Raw genomic sequence first — 19,200 nt, forward strand, 5'->3', positions numbered from 1 at the left:
AGACAGATTGGCTGGAAGGGTCTAGAGAGGGAGAGAGTGTCAGGATGCAACTCATTATCTTGAAAGTCACCTGATCTTCCCAAGAGCTCCTCTCCACCAGAGTCACAGGCATGTTCTGGTAGTTTGTCTAACTTCCCAGCCTGGCTTGTTCTGTAAAAAGCGGGGAATTTATTTTATGTGGAAGATCAGAGATCACAGAACATTCTGAGTTGGAAGGGACACACTGGAGAGCTCAGTCTGGGTGTGCCTGAGTGAGAATCTGTGTCCGTGTGCACTGGCTGCTTCTGTAAATTAAAACAATATTTATTCCTGGCTGGAATATCAAGATAATGCTGATTGTTTGCTCACAACTTTTTTTCTAAAAGCCTGAAAGGTGTTTGAAGGCATGCCTGGAATCCAAGCCATGGTATCGTTGGATGCCACTGACAGGCAGCAGAAACACGTCAGGCATTCGGGGCAGGCAGGATTAGCCCATCTCTCCTCCTCCTCTCCACCTCTCTGCAGCTCAAACTTCCTGATCCCTGTGGGCTGGGAACCTCTGTGGTCCCTCACTGCCAAGGACATCAAATTTTCCAGTCACCTGTGCTGCACATTAATCCAAGATGCTTTTACCACTGAGCCCATTACCCTGAGAACCTCCCACCTGCCCACATTGCTCAGTGTACAGGACAATTTACCAAGGCCAAGGTATGACAACTGCACCACTTGGGATCATTTCAAAACTAGAGATTAATGTGGAAACTCTCACCCTGTTGAGAAACACCTTTTAAATGAAAGACACTACTTAAATCAGGAGGAATGGCAGATTTTCATATATCTTGTCTGAGAGGTGAAAACGAATGTTCCAGTGTGCATCAAGTCATGGAAAGGGGCAGTTATTGGTAAGTTTTCCTTCATAGGAAGAATTCCCAGTAGTAGGGAAAAATTAAGCCAGACTGGAGAATCAAGCCTGCTAAATTAAATAGAAATTGTGTCATCTGAGCAGGCCAAAGATGCAAAGGGGTATCTTCATCTGCTGGGTCTTTCCACCCTTTTTGTGCTAACAAGGCATAGACATGAGAGGACAAAAAATCATTCATTTTAGAAGACAAAAATTTGCCCCTGGAGTGTGTATCTGTAACCACCACGAACTGCTGTGGTCAAGCACTGAACACGGCAAGATCCACGTGCAAGAGGAAAAGAGGACAAATCCCTCACTCCAGTTTCAGTCAAGGTGCCTGATCTTAAATACTCAGATTACAAATTATCAGCAGGTGAGCTGGCTCTTGCACCGTTACTTATTTAAAATAAGTGAATGTCTTGGCTAACGAGCCAGACCAGATTTCCAAGGAATACACCCCAATCCTGGTGTACATATTTCTTTCTACTCCAGCAAGCACGGAGTGAGATTTCCATTGTCCACTAGATGGCAAATGGTTACAGCAGCCTCGGGAGTTGGGGTTTTCTGATCGCGGTAGGGACCCAGGGTGGTGAGCGAGATGTGCTGTCATTAGGCTGGTAAAAGCACTGACTGTGAGCCAACCATAGCTCAAAAATAAAATAGAATTAATCCTGTCCACCTGTTCCCCTGGAAGTAAAAACTGAGTTAGGATACAAAGCATTAGAATTCATTTTTTCATATTTCAAACCCAGCAGAATATTTATTTTTGCTTGTAATTATGCCCCATTTGGTGATTACCTGAACTATTTTTTTGATTTCTTAATAATTTGAGTTTTTCTCTCTAATGTATGTGTGTGTTTTTATATATCCTATTATTCAATGGGACATTGTGTTTGCGGGAGGTTTATTAATGAAATATTCCCAAGCACTCTGGAAACACGAGAGGCAAAGACTCACAAGCTCCCATATGAACGAGTGAAATCTTTTCCCTTTCAGAAAAGAGGCCCAGCAGCAGATGAAGCTCAGTCTGACAAAGGCCAGTCCCAAGCTGACCAGGAGCACAGGCAAAGGGAGCAGCCCCAACACTCCTTATCTCTCTCTCCTTATCACCACCCTGTTGCCACCAAGAGAAGCCCAAGCAGCTCCTCTGCCCCTGCCCAGTCCTGCTCTGCCAGGCTCTTTCCTCGGGCATGAAGAACCCACAGAGGGATTCTGTGCTCTTGGCTCTTGTTTCGTTTGGGGTTTTTGGAGGGAACCAAGGGCAGAGGGGGCTGGAGGCCTGGCTGGACTTCTGCAGCCAGGTCTGTGCTCCTTCCAGGCACGTCCTGCCAGTCCCAGCACTCCCCATGGCCACATCCTCTGCTGGGTTTAGTGTCTCACACTTCTGCAAGTCCTTTTCTGTGCCCTTTTGTGCAGCTCACTAAGAGGCAGCCAGACAAAGGTGATTTGGCAGGTCCCACTTTATTTAATTTTCTGAGAGTGTGTGCAAAGGGAGGGTGGTGATTCAGACCTACTGAATGGGGACCTCAGGCTGCTCCAGCCATTTTTTGCTGGGTAGAAAAGCAAATGTAGCATAAAGTTGATCCTTTTGTAGCAGTGCTGAGAGAGGACAAAACATCTTTTAAAAATCCGTTTGTATTTGCCGATACTGGGATGAGAACTGATGTGGTCATCGAATCATAAAATCACAGAATCGTTTAGGTTTGAGGAGACCTCCGAGATCATCAAGGCCAACCCTCAAAATATATCTGTGATGGAGGGTAGAGGGGTGAGGCAGCACAATGAGTTTTTCTGAGGGTGTTCTTGTGACTCAGATGTGTCCCAGGAGGGCCCAGCCTGTCAGTGTGCAGGCTGTGAATCCTGCCTGCCACGTTCCAGGTGGGACACTGTGCATCCACGTCCCCCCACAGATGGTCACCTAAGGATCGCCAGGCATTTAAAAAACGTGTTTGAGACACAAAAACGTTACAGCTCGAGCCAGCAGGGATCACCAATCCCCTTTTCCACCCCGTGTGAGGGGAAGCAGAGGCTGTTTTCACCTGGAGAAGCTCCAGGAGCAGAGTGGAGGGAGTGCTGGTGTTACACAGCTGAGAGGGAGATCAGCACAACACAGCAAGAAACTGGCACAGCCAGAGTCTAAAAAGTGGGAGATTGGTTAAAAGTTATCCAGTTAAATTGTGTTTTCATGATCCCAAGCCTCACAAGGGTTCATAGAGCACACAGAGCACCTGAGAAAGAGTAAACTTTGCATCCATGTGCTCCACCCAAAACAGTCTCAGGCTGCTGGGGCAGCGACTCACAAACCAAGCCGTGGATCCATGGAATCATTTCCTGCCTGTAAAGACACCTGCATGGAGCTGTTGCCACTGGACCCTCGTTTGCTTTGCCTCTTGTGAATTGCTTTCTAAAAGCTGCCAATTAAAAAATGACATTTTGATGTGCTTGTTAAATTTGGAGAGGAATTAGTGCTTGGGTTCATTGTCTCAGATAGATGTACGAGTTTTCCAGGTGAGGAGCATTCAGCAGCTGCCCTGCGAGCTCTGCTCAGAGCCCTGGGGTGCTCTGAGCATCCCAAACAACAAAGTTGCAGAAGCAAGGCCAAGAGGAACAGAACATATTTGCAATTTTTGCTGCAACTGAAGTCAAAATTAGTGAGGTGTTTGAGCCAGTTTCCCTTTAAAAAAAGGACGGAAAAGGCAAAATTTGATATTCAGCTGCATGGCCGTCACAGCAGAGAGAGGCTGCTGACAGCCTGAATTTATCCAGTAAAATTCCAGTCATCGAGTTACAGAGAGTAGAATGTAACACACTTTCATCTTTGAATTTTTAAGCTAAACTTAAAAAAGTATTTTTTAATGAATCAATCTTTTCTACTGTTATGTACAATTTTCTTTCCCTTTCTGATTCCAACCCTAACATTAAATAAACAGAGCAAATATTAGACAGGCTTGTCTAATTTTTCCTCATGTTTTGCTGATGTGATTACAAGCTGTTGACTTAGCCATTAATATCTTGTGCTGAGATATCAACTAACACTGCCAGAAAATATTCCACCTCTGCTTAGTACTCAAGTTGTCATTTAAATAATTTCAAGTTATTAATCAAAATTGTCAACAAAACAATTTCTGTTGACCTGAGTCTAGTTTTTTCCCCATTGTTGAAGATTAGGAATCCACAGTTCTCAAACCCAAGGACAAAATACATTTAGTGATTATTCCCAAGAACTTCGTTCATTTAGGGCTGTGAGAGCTGTTAAATGGAGCTCTCATTAAGGAAAAGAATGGTATCCCTCAAAGAGCCTGCTTGGACATGGGGCTGACAAGGAAAGGGGACAAGTCTGGGAGGTTTCTGAAAGGTTTTGTTCTGCAATCTTGTTTTTGTCAGTGTCACTGGAGCAGCTCAGAGAGTTTCCTGAAGTTTAACACCCACATGAATACCAAAGCACTACAAAATAACTGCATGATGAGAGAAAGAATTTCAAAAATGTAAAATTAAAACTTTCTCTTGACCTTTTTCTGTCAAACTGTTCTGTGAAGGGAGTGTGATAAGAAGGCTGCAGAGTCCAAACCACTGGGATTAAACAGCAGCTCCTCTCTGTTCATTAGCACTGCTCTCACTTTCTGTGTGAAGATATCAAATAGGAATTGATTTATTTTTGACCATGTCTCACCAGGTTTGAACTAACTGAGGACTGAATTAATAAATTGTGTGACCATAAAAGGTCATTTATTTTAACTTTGAATGACCTTTTAATATTATTAGAGCCTGCATCCATGCATACCAAGGCATGTACCCACCTCATGGGAGGGGAGACAAATCAAGAGATTTTGAGACATTTCTCATCCTGTAAATGACGTGAGCAAATAACTTCCTGGCCCTGGAAACACGTGTGCATTTTTATTGCCTGTGTTTGTTCGTTTTGAGAACGAGCAGGAGAAAATAAAACCAGGTTCAATGCTGGAATGTGACTGTCTCGTGTAAGGATCTGAGAACTTCCTGGGTATCCCTCTCCGACTGCAGGACTGGGCAGTGAACTTGGTGGGTGCCACAAATGTCCCAGTTAAGTGCAAAGCCCACCCAGTCATGGAAGTGGCAGCTCTTCCAAATACCTGCTGGAGGAGCGAGGACACCGGGAGCTGGGACAGCGAGGCCAAGAGCTTGTAGGGCATCTGCTGCAGTGGCTGGCAGGACACTGACAGGAAGGCCATGTCCAGCTGTTTTTCCAGCTCTTTCTGTTTCAGTTCCTCAGACTTTCCACTGGCTTGGAACTCTCAGCTTCCCATCATTTCTCTGTGCTGCCACGTGGCCGCCGACCCGCGGCCCGGCCCAGGCTGCTCTGGAGCAAATGCACGTGGACGGAGTCCCTTCCCAGAGCCTGGGGCTCCTGCCACCTCCACGGGATTAAAGGAGGGAGGAAAGGGAATTTCCAGTGGCAGTGCAGGCAGTTTGTGTGCCCTGCTGGTTTGTGTGATCCCCATCCTTTCCACTTGCCTGGGAAGAGCTGAGGGAGACGAGCCCTGGGCTCACCACACAAAGCCAGTGGTGCTCCAGGCCAGGAGGAGCTGCTGTCACACGGTTTAAGGAGCTCCCTGGGTCAGGAGGAGCTGGTGTCTCTCAGTTTCAGGAATTCCCTGTCCTTGTGGCTGCCCAGCCTTCTCCCTTTCCCTCTTCTCCCTGATTTTTCTCTTGATCACACAGGCTGTAATGCACTGCCACGTTTCTCCCCCGCCACCCTTTCATTAAATACTACCCTTTCATTTTCCAGTGATGTCTGAAATGGGAATAGAGCCCCTGGGAACAGCCCATTTATGGACAGGGAATCCAGAGCAGCCCTGAACCAAGGCAAAGGGAATAAGGACTTAGGCAGATGCAGGAATGGAAACTAATTTTAGTTATTCCATTGCAAGCTCATCACACTGTCAGTGTCACACTCGTCTTTATCTCCCATATCACAGCCAGCAGTTACCTCATGCCACAGCTATCCTCCTGACAGGGACCCTTGTGGGGCATTTTTGCAATAATTTCTTCCCTGCATTTTGGAAAACCTCGAATCACGTTCCGTGGGTGCTACAGCACGTTTGCATCCCTGTCCTGCTTCCCTGCAATGGTGTGACTGAGGTCCCTGATCAGGGGGCAGCCTTGACCCAAAATTCCTGCACTTCCACAGCTCTTGGGAAGGATGTTGGGGTTGTGCAGAATGAATTTTAAGAATTTCTCAGCAAGCTGCTGTCAAGCCAGGCTGAATGTTGAGATGTGTTCCAAGAGCTGTGACAGGGGTGTGTCTCACACCTCCCTGCCCTGCGCAGTGGGGAAATATGTGGGGTTTTTCAGACTGGTCCCAATGTTTTTGTCTATTTAACGTCACCAGAGTCTGTTCTCCCATTAAACATACCTCATTCTTTATTAATGTTCTGTTACTGATGGGCAAAAGCCCTCCTGGGGCTGAGTGTGGTGACCTGATTTTCCTGGGTTTCTCAGAGGTTTTAGCACAAGAACAAAGTTCCCTTGTGCTGTAATGCAGATTCCTTGTGGGGGCAGGGTGGGACAGGGGAGTTCCTGGTGGCTTTGCAGGAATGGGATTCTGAGTTCTGGACACTGAGGCACAACTGCTGGCTCTGCTGTCCGTGCCCTCTGCTCCCCTGGAGCCCAAAAGCCCCAAAAGTGGATGCGAGTCCTTCCCTTGTGCAATCTGAAACGAAATTTTTACCACAGTCCAGCCACGGTTTTACCTGTGACCTTTATATTTGTACACAAGCAGGACAGGCAAAATTTTAATATCCTCTCCCTCTCCAATAGATTATTTATTGAATTGATTTTTTTTCATCAAATATTAAAAAAAAAAACAAACAAACAACCAAAAACAGAAGGAGAATTCTAAGGGATATTTTCTTGTCAGTAATTCATCTGCAGGTAATCCAAGAAAAATTCTGTTTGCCTCTACTGAAACCTTAGTTTCTTTGGGTTTGCTTGGAGGTGTTTTCTGAGAGATTTTTTCAGTAGAATCCATTAAAACAAATAAAGAAAAAAGGGGGGAAAGGACCAGAGAAACACTTTTTTCACATTTAAAAAAAAAGCCTACTATGTAGGAGCAATCGAATTTAAAAGTCATAATGGAAGTTTTAAGGTGTGGATTGCTGAATGAAAACCCACCTGTGTTTACAGGTGGGGAAATCAGATGTGACATTGTGTAACTGGCAAACTTTTTTCCCTGGGGAACTATTCACGCCCAGAAAGCCCAGGGCACTGGAGCAAACACTGGTCACCTTCTCCTGAGCAAGGTACCCCCTCCGAGGCTGCTCTGAGCCGCTGGGTGAAGCCAGGTGTCCCTCCATGCCGAACAACAGGCCAAGGAAGGGTGAGGATGCTTCAAAAACACTTCACATTCCTTCTCCCCATTTCCTCTTGCTCAGAGGAGCATCACACCCTCTGGATCCCATGTATCCCGACCTTGACACTCGGAAGAGCCCTGCCTCACTTCCCAGCCTTTCAGCACCGCTCCTGCCCCACATTCCTGCTCTGACCCAGCTCTTCTGCTGCCTCTTGACAGAAGGAGCCCTGGAGGCATCAGCTGGGAGGAAACTGTGGGGTGCCCAAGATTAGAGTCTATTTTGGAACCCCACAATCTTCAGGATGGACCCTTTGGACAAGTGACGAGTTCCCAGGAGCGGCTGCAGAGCCTCGGCTGCTCCTGCCCTCTCTGCTGAGGCCTCTCTACTCCCTGGGCTGATTTTCTCCTCCAGTTCTTACCATGGCATAGGAAGGGATCCTGTCCAGCCTCTCCACCACAGCAGATCCAGCAGGAAGGTGGAGAGGGATCGCCGGGTGCTCTGTGAGTGCCAGGGGCTGGTCCCCAGCGCTGCCAGGGTCAGTGCAGAGCCCTGGGCTCGCAGTAGCCACATGTCCCCACAACAGCTGCAAATGAACTGGAGATGAACAGCAGCTCCCTCAGAGTGGGGGCCAAGAGATCTTTCCATGATCTTTGTGTAACCCAGCCTGCCCAATGACCCCCCTACTGCTGATGGGATGGGCTCACTGCTTATGCTACAGACTGAATCACGGTTAACTGTGCTGTTTATTGATGTTCCCTCTCCAGCTACCTCAGGTCATCTAATTAGCATTGATTTTTTGAAAGCAATTCCTTTCTAGGATACTTATTGGGTGTGTAAATTGCAGTGCATGTGGGGGGAAAAAGGACAAACCATTTCAGTGACATGAAATAAAGCCTTTCTGTTACACAATTCAACTCAGAAAAAATAATTATCAGTGTGGTAAAATCATCAGCCTGCAGCCTAAGGAAACAGGAAGCTGCTTTTATGTCAGATGTGCTCTCTGGGTATTCCTCATCTGGCAAATCCCCAGCAGGGTCTACATGGAATAAGTCAGGAAACTCAGCACAAGCTGGTTTGTGTACAACCCCTGCACTCTGCCATTGTTCAAGGACTTATCAAAACCAGAGCAGAAATGCAGGAATTGTGTTCCTAATGAGCCACTGAGGCAAGATGACACTTGTGGGTTAGGAAATGGATGTCAGACCCCTGTGTTCACAACTGCTTTTTGCTTTACGTAGTAAAATCTGCAGCCTGGGAGATGACAGATTCAACAAACGTGTCTGGACTGAGCAGGGCTCAGGGAGGCCCCAGCCCAGCCTCGGTGCTGCTCCCACCACCCCCAGAGCAGTTGAAATGATGCTGTTCAGTGTTGGCACCCAGAGACCCAGACCTTTAGATCATAGGAAAGGGGAGCAAACCTAGAAAAGCTCCTCTGGCTCTGGAACTGCTCATCTGCATCAACAGAGTAACAGAGAATTTCACTCAGTGTCTGATCAAGGGCCAGCTGCAGACCCCAAAATACTCGATGTGTTCAGAGCGAGAGAGGAGACTCAACTACAAAACTCAAGAGTGACACAAATGCTGAAGAAATCCTTTTAAATTCAAAACCATCAGCTCTGAACCTCACAGAAAACCCCAATCCCTTTGAAAGGAGTTCCACAGGTCCCAGTGCAGCAAGCAGCAGCTCCTACAATGTGCTTATCTCTTTAATTGAATAATATCTGCATATATATATATATATATATATATATATAAATAAAATCAGTGCATTTTTGAAATGAATATTGAAGCATTAAACAAGCAAACCCTCTGCAGGCATTATCACCTTCGTGATGAACGTCCTGCATCAGTGGCTGTGACAAGCAACCCCAAAGACTTTCCTTTACAGGAGTCACTGATGTGCTGCATCAAAGAGTTAAGGCTAAGCCAGTTCCTGGGGTTTTTAATGTTGATCTCACTTCCTATGGAAGTAAAGACCTTAATGTGGTGATGAATCATCAACAAAAAGAAGACTGCACTTTTAATTAACAGAAGTGACCTGAACTGCTCCAAGATTTCTGTGCTCAGCTCTGGAAAGCCACAATATCCAGAGATCAGCCTTTGATAAGGCTCTAGAGGATTTACAGATAACCATGAACTCCACAGTGAGGTCTAAATCAATCTTGCTAAGCTCAAATATCTACTTTTAATGTGGTGTAGCAATAACAGGGACCTCGATAACACACTTCTCCTCTAGCATCAGGTTTCCCACATTCAGAAGAAGGAAAGTTGAATGAAATGGGGTTAAAATGCCATGTCAGTGTCTGGCTCCATGGCAGCCACACTGCATGTGATTTTCACAAAGATACTGATTTTTGGTTAAAAACCTGGAGGATGAATTTAAAACAGGCATGACTTGAGCATGGTTCTAATTGCTGTGGCTGTTTGTGGCAGTGACAGATTTGGGCAAATGACAAAGGAAGAAAATTGCAGAGATGGGGCAGCAAATCAATGGATGTGCTTAGACAAAAAGCAGAGTCCAGGAAACCCAGCAGGTCCGTGGTTTAGTCCTTGGGTAAGGTTCTTAGTGCTTGCAAGGAAAAGCTCTGCAGCACAAGCAGAAATGCCTCTTTATCTTGAGTGCTGAACCCCTTGGGGACGGGCGCTGAGCTCTGGCCAGGCTGCCAAAACAAGAGCACTTGGGAAAGTCTGTGGAGAACAGGGAGATTGAAGTGGACAATGTTATCTATGAACCAGACTGATTTTTGCCTGCACACTGCTCCCAGTTTGTTGAAATTTGCACACTTACACAAAAAGCGCCATTAATTTTAGCACATGGTTTTGCAAAGTCATTTCTCTATTCTCCACGCTGTGTCCCTGAGCTGTTTGAATTGATGTGAACCTGAAATCAGAGTCACCTGTTGGCCTTTGTGCATTTTTAATCATTTTTTATTCAGCAGTGCTGTGACTAAACCAAATATAACTGTGATTTACCAGTCACATATGAAAGATGAAGGAAATAAAGATTTTCTGAACCATTTGCAAATACTCCAGTCATGGAATCATGGAATACCTCAAGCTGGAAGCGACCCAGGAGGGTCACAAAGTCCAACTCCCTGCTCCTTGGAGGATGTCACTCTCCTTGCTCATCCTGAGCTCTTCTATTCTGCATCCAAGGCCTGGTGACTCTGTGCTGTGGTGGCACCAAGAGCTCTTCTCTGGACAAGTACAGAAGAATTTTTCCCAAAGAAATTCCTTGTAAAGTTTAACGTAAAGACCTGGCTCTGAAATAGTTGTGCAAAGGGCAGAGGGAGCTGTTGTTTGCCCTTGGTGTGAAATGGGTGCATTTGGAGAGAGGCTCTACGGAATTTACACGTTCGCCTGAAACCCGCGCGGATGGAAACAGTTCACGCACGGCAGGCAAAGTCAGCTACCGGGAGGGAGAAAGGAAGGGCAGCTCCTCTCTGAGGAGAAACTCGTCCTATCTCTGAGAGTCCTGCGCAGAATGTTTACAAAACGCTCATTAAGGGAGAGGGGATGGCGAGATAGCAACAAATCTGGTGAGCAGCTTCCACTGCCCGAGATAAGGGAGGCAAGGCGGCCATAGAGGAGAGCGAGTCAGATCCAATTACCGAGACCTGGTTTTGGGGAGGGGGAAGGGGCAGACAGACAGGACGGATCACAAGTTTCAAGACAAGAGCTTCCAAACTTGTCATCCCTCTGTGACACAAGCCGCGCACAACCCAGCGGATAAAACCACCACCGAGCCCACACGAGAGCCAGAGCTCATTGAGCGCAGTTGGAGGCGCGGGCAAAGCCATGGATTCTGTTGTCCTCCAGCTCTGGGCTGTCCTCTCCCTCCTGGTTCACCTTGCAGCCTCCAGTCCCATCCTGAGCTTGGAGCACTCTTCCCTGGAGGAAGATGTCCCTCTTTTTGATGAGATCCTCTCCGAGCAAGATGGGGTTGATTTCAACACGCTGCTCCAGAACATGAAAAATGAGTTTTTGAAGACGTTGAACCTCTCTGACATCCCCCTGCACGAGTCGGCCAAGGTGGACCCGCCAGAGTACATGCTAGAGCTGTACAACAGGTTTGCCACAGACAGGACATCGATGCCTTCTGCAAATATCATCAGGAGCTTCAAAAATGAAGGTAAGAGCTGTGCATCTCTGGGAGAAGTGGGCAGGAAGGAGCATCTGTAGAGCCAGTGTGAAACGTCTTGGCCAGGTACCGAGCACGAACTGTGCTGGGGAAAAGGCCTTCTGGTGAGGATGGCCTTGGAAACCAGCAGCTGCAGCAGGGCTGCCCAGATCCCACCTCTGGTGAGACAGAGTCCTTGTCCTTTGCTCTGGAGACTGCAGGGTTTTGGGGAAAGATGTGTCTTTAACGTTGGGGCAGCACCAAGCATAATTTCGGTGCATCAATTTCTTTATCCCCATAGTGACACACATCCAGTGTGATCAGCTGATTGATTTTTTAAATGGATACCTTAAGTAATATTTTAAATTAAGGCAAGGCTTATCTTTACACACTGTTCTAAGTGTATTTTCGAATACAATATTCAAGTGCAATATTTTTAAATTATGAGCTTAACCAGGTGCAGCGTTCCATTAATGCCTTCTCACTATTGATCCCCGTGGCATTTGTGACGTTTTCTACCTTTGACGTCAGAGCACAGTCCAGAAAATACACAGAAATAAGTGAAGAGGAATTTTGGATAACCCTTAGGTTTTACTTTGGAGGACTAGACTATATCCTAATAAAACAAACAAAACCTGAAGAAGCCCAATTAGCACAGAATCACAGAATGTTCTGAGTTGAAAGGGACCCACAAGGATCATCAAATCACACTCCCAAGTGAATGGCTCACACAGGGATCAAACCCACAGCCTTGGCATTATTTACACCCTGCTCCAACCAACTGAGCAAATGCTCTTGTGCCATTTCCCTCTCGGCTTTTCCTTCCACACTCCCCTCAGTTCAAAGAGGACGAGACAATGCTTCAGCACTCATACTCAGTCATTTCCCAATACCTTTTTACACCAATGCATGTTTTATGCTAAAAGCGTTTTTCAACTAAACAATTCCAAGTATCCATTGCTCCACGTGGCAAATGCAAGTGCTTTGATTCATGTTTAATTACCCAGGGGCACATGTGGCTGTTCAAGCTGCCATGGGACCTCGCTCATCCTCTGTTCATTTAATTAATGAAGTTAAAGACATTCTTGTTTTTTCTTTAACATTTGCAGTCTCAAAACAATGAGCTGTGAGGAGAGGCTGAGTGGAAGTCATTTGAGTTTTGCAGGGCAGAGAGATGCCAGGAGAGAATCCCAAAGCTCTGTTCTGCTCCCATCTCCTGCCAGGCCCAGGCAGCCTTTACCAGCAGTGGGTTTCTGGTATGAGGAGACTCTGCTTTGTGGTTTAAAGCTTCTTTACACAACCTTTTCTCCCGTGTGGAGAAATTTACTGGAGGGTTGGTGGTGAACCAGTTGCAGGCAGTGGTGACCAGCTGCTCACCCTGCCGTGCCTGTCTCTGCCCAGCAGCAGGAGTGAAGGCACTCACGGGGGAGGTGTTGTTCTCATTTTGAGCTATTTGAAAAAGAAATAATGGGATAAAGATCGCCAAGTACAGTATGGTAAAGAATAAAATACCCTGTGGTGTAGTGATGCAAATCTGAAATCATTCTGCCTGCAAAAATTCAGGTTTGAAGCACCAAAGTGGCACAGACTGACCTTTGCCAGGTGGTGTTGGCAGCTCTGTGCTGTGCTCCTGTGCCTGTTGCAGAAGTTCTGTGTCAAATGGGGAAAACTTGCCTTAAATTTCTGCCATTTCAGATTTTCTCTCACCTCTTCCAATCCAAACCAGCAAGAGGCAAAGCGGGACTGCTGAGGGGAACACAGCCTCACAAACATGTGCAGTTAAAGGACCGTGTAATTCATGTTTTTCGTGTGTTATCAAAGTCTGGAAAATTAAGAATCATCCATTTCATGCTAAAGAGCTCTTTTGATAGAGAAATTAGTTTCTTGCAATGATCAGGACAGGAGAAACAGACCATGGAACTGTTTTGTTCACCTGCCTGCTGAAAACTGGCAGTAATCCCAGTTTCATTATTATCCATTAAATCCTTTATTATAGAAATGTAACAGGTGGCATGGCTGGAATTAGCTCTTTGTTTTAAGCCATGGACCAGAACAGTTTGGTTGTAAATGGGGCTGTAATCAGTGCTTAATGCTTCAAATAAAGTCTTAAGGGAAATTTTTCTTTTCCTATGGACTCCAAATCTCCCTTCCCAACGCTCCCAGGGGTGTACTGGGAGCAGCAGGAGATCTGGCATCCTATGGACTGTGTAGCTGAAGAGCAGAGTCACATCCTGGCTGTCTGAGAGGTGCAAAGGCACATCCCTCGTGCCCTTCTAACACTCACCCGACTTCTCACACACGGAGTGGCCTTCCCCTACCTGCTGGTGAATCCCTTGTGCTCATCTGCCATATGGTCGGGGGGCATTTCTCCACCCTGGCATGGTGTGCAAGCACTGGAGCCTTGTTTTAGCATGGTAAGGTCTAGGAAACCCCGGAGATTCCTCCCAGTGTGGAGATTACAGCTCAGCTTGGATCACATTTAGCTCACAGTCTGCTCCTACCCCGGCTCTGTGCAGAGCAGGTTCCGCTCCCACCTTTAACAGGCAGGGAAATGGAAGCAGAACCACCCCTCTTTTTTTTTCATTTCTGAAGAGATGAAAATGCAAAATGAAAAAAAAAAAAAGAAAATAAAAAGGCAGGTGCCTCAAAGCCTCCAAACTGCAGTTGAACAGGACAAGTCACGAGCTGAAGTTCATGGCTTGCCTAAGTGCTCTGGTGGAGCGTGGCCAGTCCCTGTGGCTTTATCAGTGTCATTTTTCTACAAACATGGAAAACTCGGGAAAGTCAGAGATGAAGGGAGTAATAGGTCACAAAGAGTTTGCCTTTGCATTAATTATAGTTACAGCCTCTGTGTCCTAATCGGCCATCTGGGTTGCAAGGAGGCAGCAAATGCACCCTTGTGAGCAGATCCTGCACTGTGGGAGGAAATGAATGTTGCTGTGCAGAAACCAAGAGTGCAGCCAGGACAGCTGACACCAGACATTGTCCTCCTCACCTGTTCTATTGACAAAAGGTGCCCAGGGTGCTTTGGCTGGTGCAGCTGGTGGCTCACCCAAAGCCCACAGGGCCTGTGGCTGCCAGGTCACCCTGGTGTCACCTGCTCTTCCTGACTGGGAGCCTTTACATCTTCCAAAGCAGCTTTTCCTCCCTTAGTGCTTGGCCCTTTCCATGTCTGAGGGGTGTTTGAGCAGCAGGGAATTCCTGCTAGCACAGGAACACTAAAGCACCCACATTTCTTGTATTTGCCCATTTCATGATCACTCCAGCTCCACATCCTTCTGCCCTTCCTCTCCTGCACTAATGAATGCTTTCCCTTGTTTATTAAATAGTTGCTGTGCAGCGACCTAGAAGGGATTTTTATGTCAATATTAAGCAACACATTTTTAATACGTAAACCTTCCAGTTGGCAGGAAGTCCCTGGAAAGCCCGGGGACAGAAGGAGGATCACTAAATCCAGGTCTGTAGCATGTCTGGGATCTTGTTGTCCTTACACATCTAAAATAACCTCGGCCCTTTTTCCAAGTACAGTTTTGGGAAGTGCTGAAAAAACACTTTCCTGTTGCTGTCCAGGTGAAACCCAGCAATGCAGAGCACGCTGGATGACCTTCAGTGCGTGTGTTCCTGGATGTACTGACTCTTCTAAAACATTTGATTTTTGTCCTTTCCAGATGTGGATTCCCACCCTGTTGGCGTTACAGGGACTCGGAAATACCCGCTCCTGTTCAACGTTTCCATCCCCCACCACGAGGAAATCACCATGGCGGAGCTGAGGCTCTACACCTTGGTGGAGCGCGACCAGAGGCTCTACGAAGGGCTCGACCGGAAGGTCACCATTTTCGAAGTGCTGGAAAACGTCCACGTGGAGGCCGGGGAAGAGAGGAAGACGGTGGCCCTGGCCTCCAGGCACATCTACGGCACGAGCAGCGAGTGGGAGAGCTTCGAGGTGACCGAGGCCATCCGGCGCTGGCGCAGGGCAGGGCTGACCACGCACCGGCTGGAAGTTCACATCGAGAGCAGGGAAGGGGAGGAGCAGAACGGGGAAGGGAAACTCGATATCGACATCAACTCCGAGGCCAAGCACGTGCCGCTGTTGGTTGTGTACTCTGACGACCAAAGCAATGACAAAAAGGAGGAGAAGGAAGAGCTGAACGAAATGATAGACCACGAGCAGCTGCTGGACCTGGAGAACCTGGAGGTCGGCAATTTCCACGACCAGCCTGGGGAGGAGGCGCTGCTCCAGATGCGCTCCAACATCATTTACGACTCCACCGCCCGGATCCGGAGGAACGCGAAAGGCAACTACTGCAAAAAGACTCCGCTCTACATCGACTTCAAGGAGATTGGCTGGGACTCCTGGATCATCGCCCCGGCGGGCTACGAAGCTTACGAGTGCCACGGGGTGTGCGCCTACCCCTTGACAGAGCACGTCACACCAACCAAACACGCCATAGTCAAGACTTTGGTTCACCTGAAGAACCCCCAGAAAGCCTCCAAGGCCTGCTGCGTGCCCACCAAACTCGACCCCATCTCTATCCTCTACTTGGATGCAGGGGTGGTCACCTACAAGTTCAAGTACGAGGGCATGGTGGTGTCAGAGTGTGGCTGCAGATAGTAGGAGGGAACGCACGCACGGGGAGGGCACACAGGGAGTATTTAATGATTCAGTCTGTAAATTTGTACATTTGGGATTTGCTATTTAATGAGGTTATTTAATGAGGCCTGTACAGATAATTGTATGTTTCCTGTCACGGGGAATGGGCACGTCGTGTAGGGATTGTATATTTTGTTCCATTGCTTCCTTCTCGCTGCTCTTCGCTGTCCAGATTGCGACCGAGTCTCTCCTCCTGTCAGGGCATGGAGCTGATCACTGGATTGTTTGGGAGGGCTCTTGGTGCCCAAAGGGCACATCCAAATTCACAGAAATAAAGGCATATTTTTGTACTTTATCAATGTTGATTGGCATCTCCGGGGCTTTCCAGAGCTGTTAAAGATACGTGAGTGATGGGCAACCACACCTAGATTGTTCAGTGTTCTGTACAATCTTTATAAAGGTCTTTACATGCTCATTTTTTTCTTAATTTATCTCTGTAGATCTTAAGTCCTGATAATTCTCAAGCTCCTGAATCACTAAGGCACAAATAAGATGTTTTTTCCTTTTTTCTTAATACTTTCTTCACTCTTGCCCTGTTTCAGTTAAAGGTAACTGGCAGGGATGATTTGGCATCTGGAGCACAAGGGCACCATTCTCTTTCCCATCCTTCTCAGGAAAGCAAATGGCCCAGGAGCAGTGCCAGGCATGGGCCAAGGCAAGAAATTCCCCCTGTGCAGGTTTATTACCAAATCACTCTGAGGCAGCGCTGCCTTTGCTGCAGCAGCCGTGGGTTGGCTCTCGAGGGCCAGAGCTTTAGGTGGCAGAGGGAAGTGCAATAAATTTCCTGAACCCTTGGAATTGTACCAGCTAAAATTGTCCTTGAAATTTATACCAGCTAAGAACCAGTCCCCCTTCCCAGTCAGTAAATTCCACGAGATGCAGCTGCACAGTCCGACTCAAAGGCCCCAGCAGTGCCAGGCAGAGCAGCAGAGCCCTTGGTGCCAGTGGGACACGAGGCTCTTCCCTTTCTGTAAGTGCTGAATTGTCGATTCATAGGGATATTCCTCCCCCCAGACTCTAGAGATGGGGTCACATGCCATGTTTCCACCACTCTTCTGCAACAAATCGTGGTGATAAGGAGGTGTCGGAGCTGAGAAACAATAGACCCGTCACTTTATTTATACTAAGCTGCAAATTTGTCAGATTCTTGGGAAAGTGTAAGTGATGTTGACTCTTTTAGCCTGTACCAGAGCCTACTGTACTGTCCCTGCATCTGTTTTACACTTTTAAGGGAAAGTTATCTTCCCTGAAAGTGATAAGGGTCTTTGAAAGAATCACTCCAACACTTCATGGGAATGAACACTAAAGACTTTATCACGCACCGACTAAACCCAATTTCACCTATTTTCACACATATTCTTCTGTGCTTCCCATAATTTATTGATCTATTTATTGACTGCCTGCCTTTGTAATATAATGTAGAATACAGAACGTTTTATTTTTGTGCTTGTGTGTAATCCCACTCGGATAAAACCTTGTACTGACCCTACTTTACATGGCATCTCTCTGTTGAGTTGTGTGGCACAGAGAATGAGGTTGCTGATTTTTTTTCCTCCCCTGGATACTTGTAAATTCCACATGGCACAGTTACCCCCCTTGCTTGCAGAGCTGCTCCCTCACTGCAGTGATTTCAGTGGAGCCCTGGAGTATGGTCTAGTCCAATTTACAGCTCCTCTTGCAGTGGTATCGTGGCTCTAAGTGCTCAGCTGTGTAGTTTATTGTAGAGTTATGCAGTCTCCAGATAGCAGCCTGCACCGTGGGCTGTGATACTGCTTTATTCCTCACCCTGTGAGTGACTGACACCCCTGACAGACCTTTCCCCCGAGCCACTCTGCAATCAGAGCCTGTGGCTCATGGCACGTCGGAGGAATTCGGGAGAGGTGTGACATTTGCTCTGCTGACATCAACTGCAGCAGCCAACGGTTGAAGTGTGACCACACAGACCCTTTCAAAACTATCCACAATTCTTATGAAGCCATTTGCCAAGACAAGCCATTCACCTTGTTAGGAGTGATAATCCAGCATTAGGGAGATAATCCGACATTTGCTTTTATCGTCTCATTTCTGCGGGTGGCCCCGTGGCAGAGATCTGCCCTCCCCACCTTTCCCCCCGTCCTTCCCTAACAGCACCAAGACCTCTGAACAGACTGCAGGGAAAGCTGTGCCTTAAACACAATAAATAACCCACTGCAATCACCCATAAATAGGTAACGTCTCCCTATAAATTCTCAGGTGCCACATCGCAGTGCAGAGCGGTGCCTGCACTCTCTGTCTGTCAGAGATCTGCTGGAGCAGGGCAGAGTTCTGGCACAAAGCAAACACGGGCAACGTGTCCTTTCATCAGCTGCATGTGTGAACTTCTACAAGATCAGTAGAATTGTCAATAAATATCGCTGAGAGTCCTTTAGAATTAGGGGGCAGCCAGTCTGTTGAAATGAGTGTCTTTTCTTTAAAAAGAAATGGGGATTTCAGCCAGAGTTTGTGGTGAAAGAAGTAAAGCTGTGTCTCATTGTGCTATTTTGGGAGAAAACTGAGCATCTCTTGAATCCTTCAGCTGCACCTGTGCTGTTCCTACCCTGAGAGCAGAACTCCTGAGAATGGTGTTTCATTTATGATGGGTCTCTGTCAGGACTGCACAGCTGCTTTATGAGGAAACCCCCCCACCTTTGCCCTCACCTTTCAACATAACCATGCAAAGGCACTTCTTGGGTGTTCATGCAGTTCAATGATAGAGATCAGACAAAAAAAAGGGGAGAGGGCAGTTATTTCCTAAAGATATTCCCCCAAGTAGCAAATCGAGGCTGTTTCTGCAAGTTCAGAAGTGCTTGGCTTTAAAGCCCCTGTCTGAACAGACACAACACTCACAAATAACAGAGTGAGGGTGTGACAAGAGCCAGGGCTGCCAAGCTGGGAGTCCCAGGAGTCCCTGACAAAATGTTCCAAGTCCCTGAAAAAATATTCCACTGCATGTTTTCATTTTCTTTGTTTCTACACTCCTTTCTTCCTTCCATCCACCCACATTAGTCCTGTGATTTCTGTTCCTAAAAGACTTTATTTGTCACATTAAATACTGGTGTGCATCAATTCTCCTTTCATTTCTCATCTATTTTATACCAACATATTAGCAGATGTTTGACCTAAATCTTCAATTAAATCTTAATTTTAGAAAGGTTGGGAAAATGTGGCTTCCTTGTGGAAGTATCTATCTTTCCATCCATCC

The 19,200-nt window shown here is 46.9% G+C and overlaps 1 protein-coding gene across 1 annotated transcript; it reads left to right on the forward strand.

Moving 5' to 3' along the window:
- Positions 1 to 10,866: 10,866 nt before the first annotated feature.
- On the forward strand, positions 10,867 to 17,474 carry BMP10 (bone morphogenetic protein 10). Its single transcript, XM_069035636.1, has 2 exons — positions 10,867 to 11,341; positions 14,998 to 17,474. The coding sequence occupies exons 1-2, from the start codon at positions 11,008 to 11,010 to the stop codon at positions 15,939 to 15,941; spliced, it is 1,278 nt and encodes a 425-aa protein (XP_068891737.1). The 5' UTR covers positions 10,867 to 11,007; the 3' UTR covers positions 15,942 to 17,474.
- The last annotated feature ends 1,726 nt before the right edge of the window (positions 17,475 to 19,200 follow it).

Source organism: Aphelocoma coerulescens, chromosome 22, assembly GCF_041296385.1.
Source record: "Aphelocoma coerulescens isolate FSJ_1873_10779 chromosome 22, UR_Acoe_1.0, whole genome shotgun sequence".
Classification (NCBI taxonomy): Eukaryota; Metazoa; Chordata; class Aves; order Passeriformes; family Corvidae; genus Aphelocoma; species Aphelocoma coerulescens.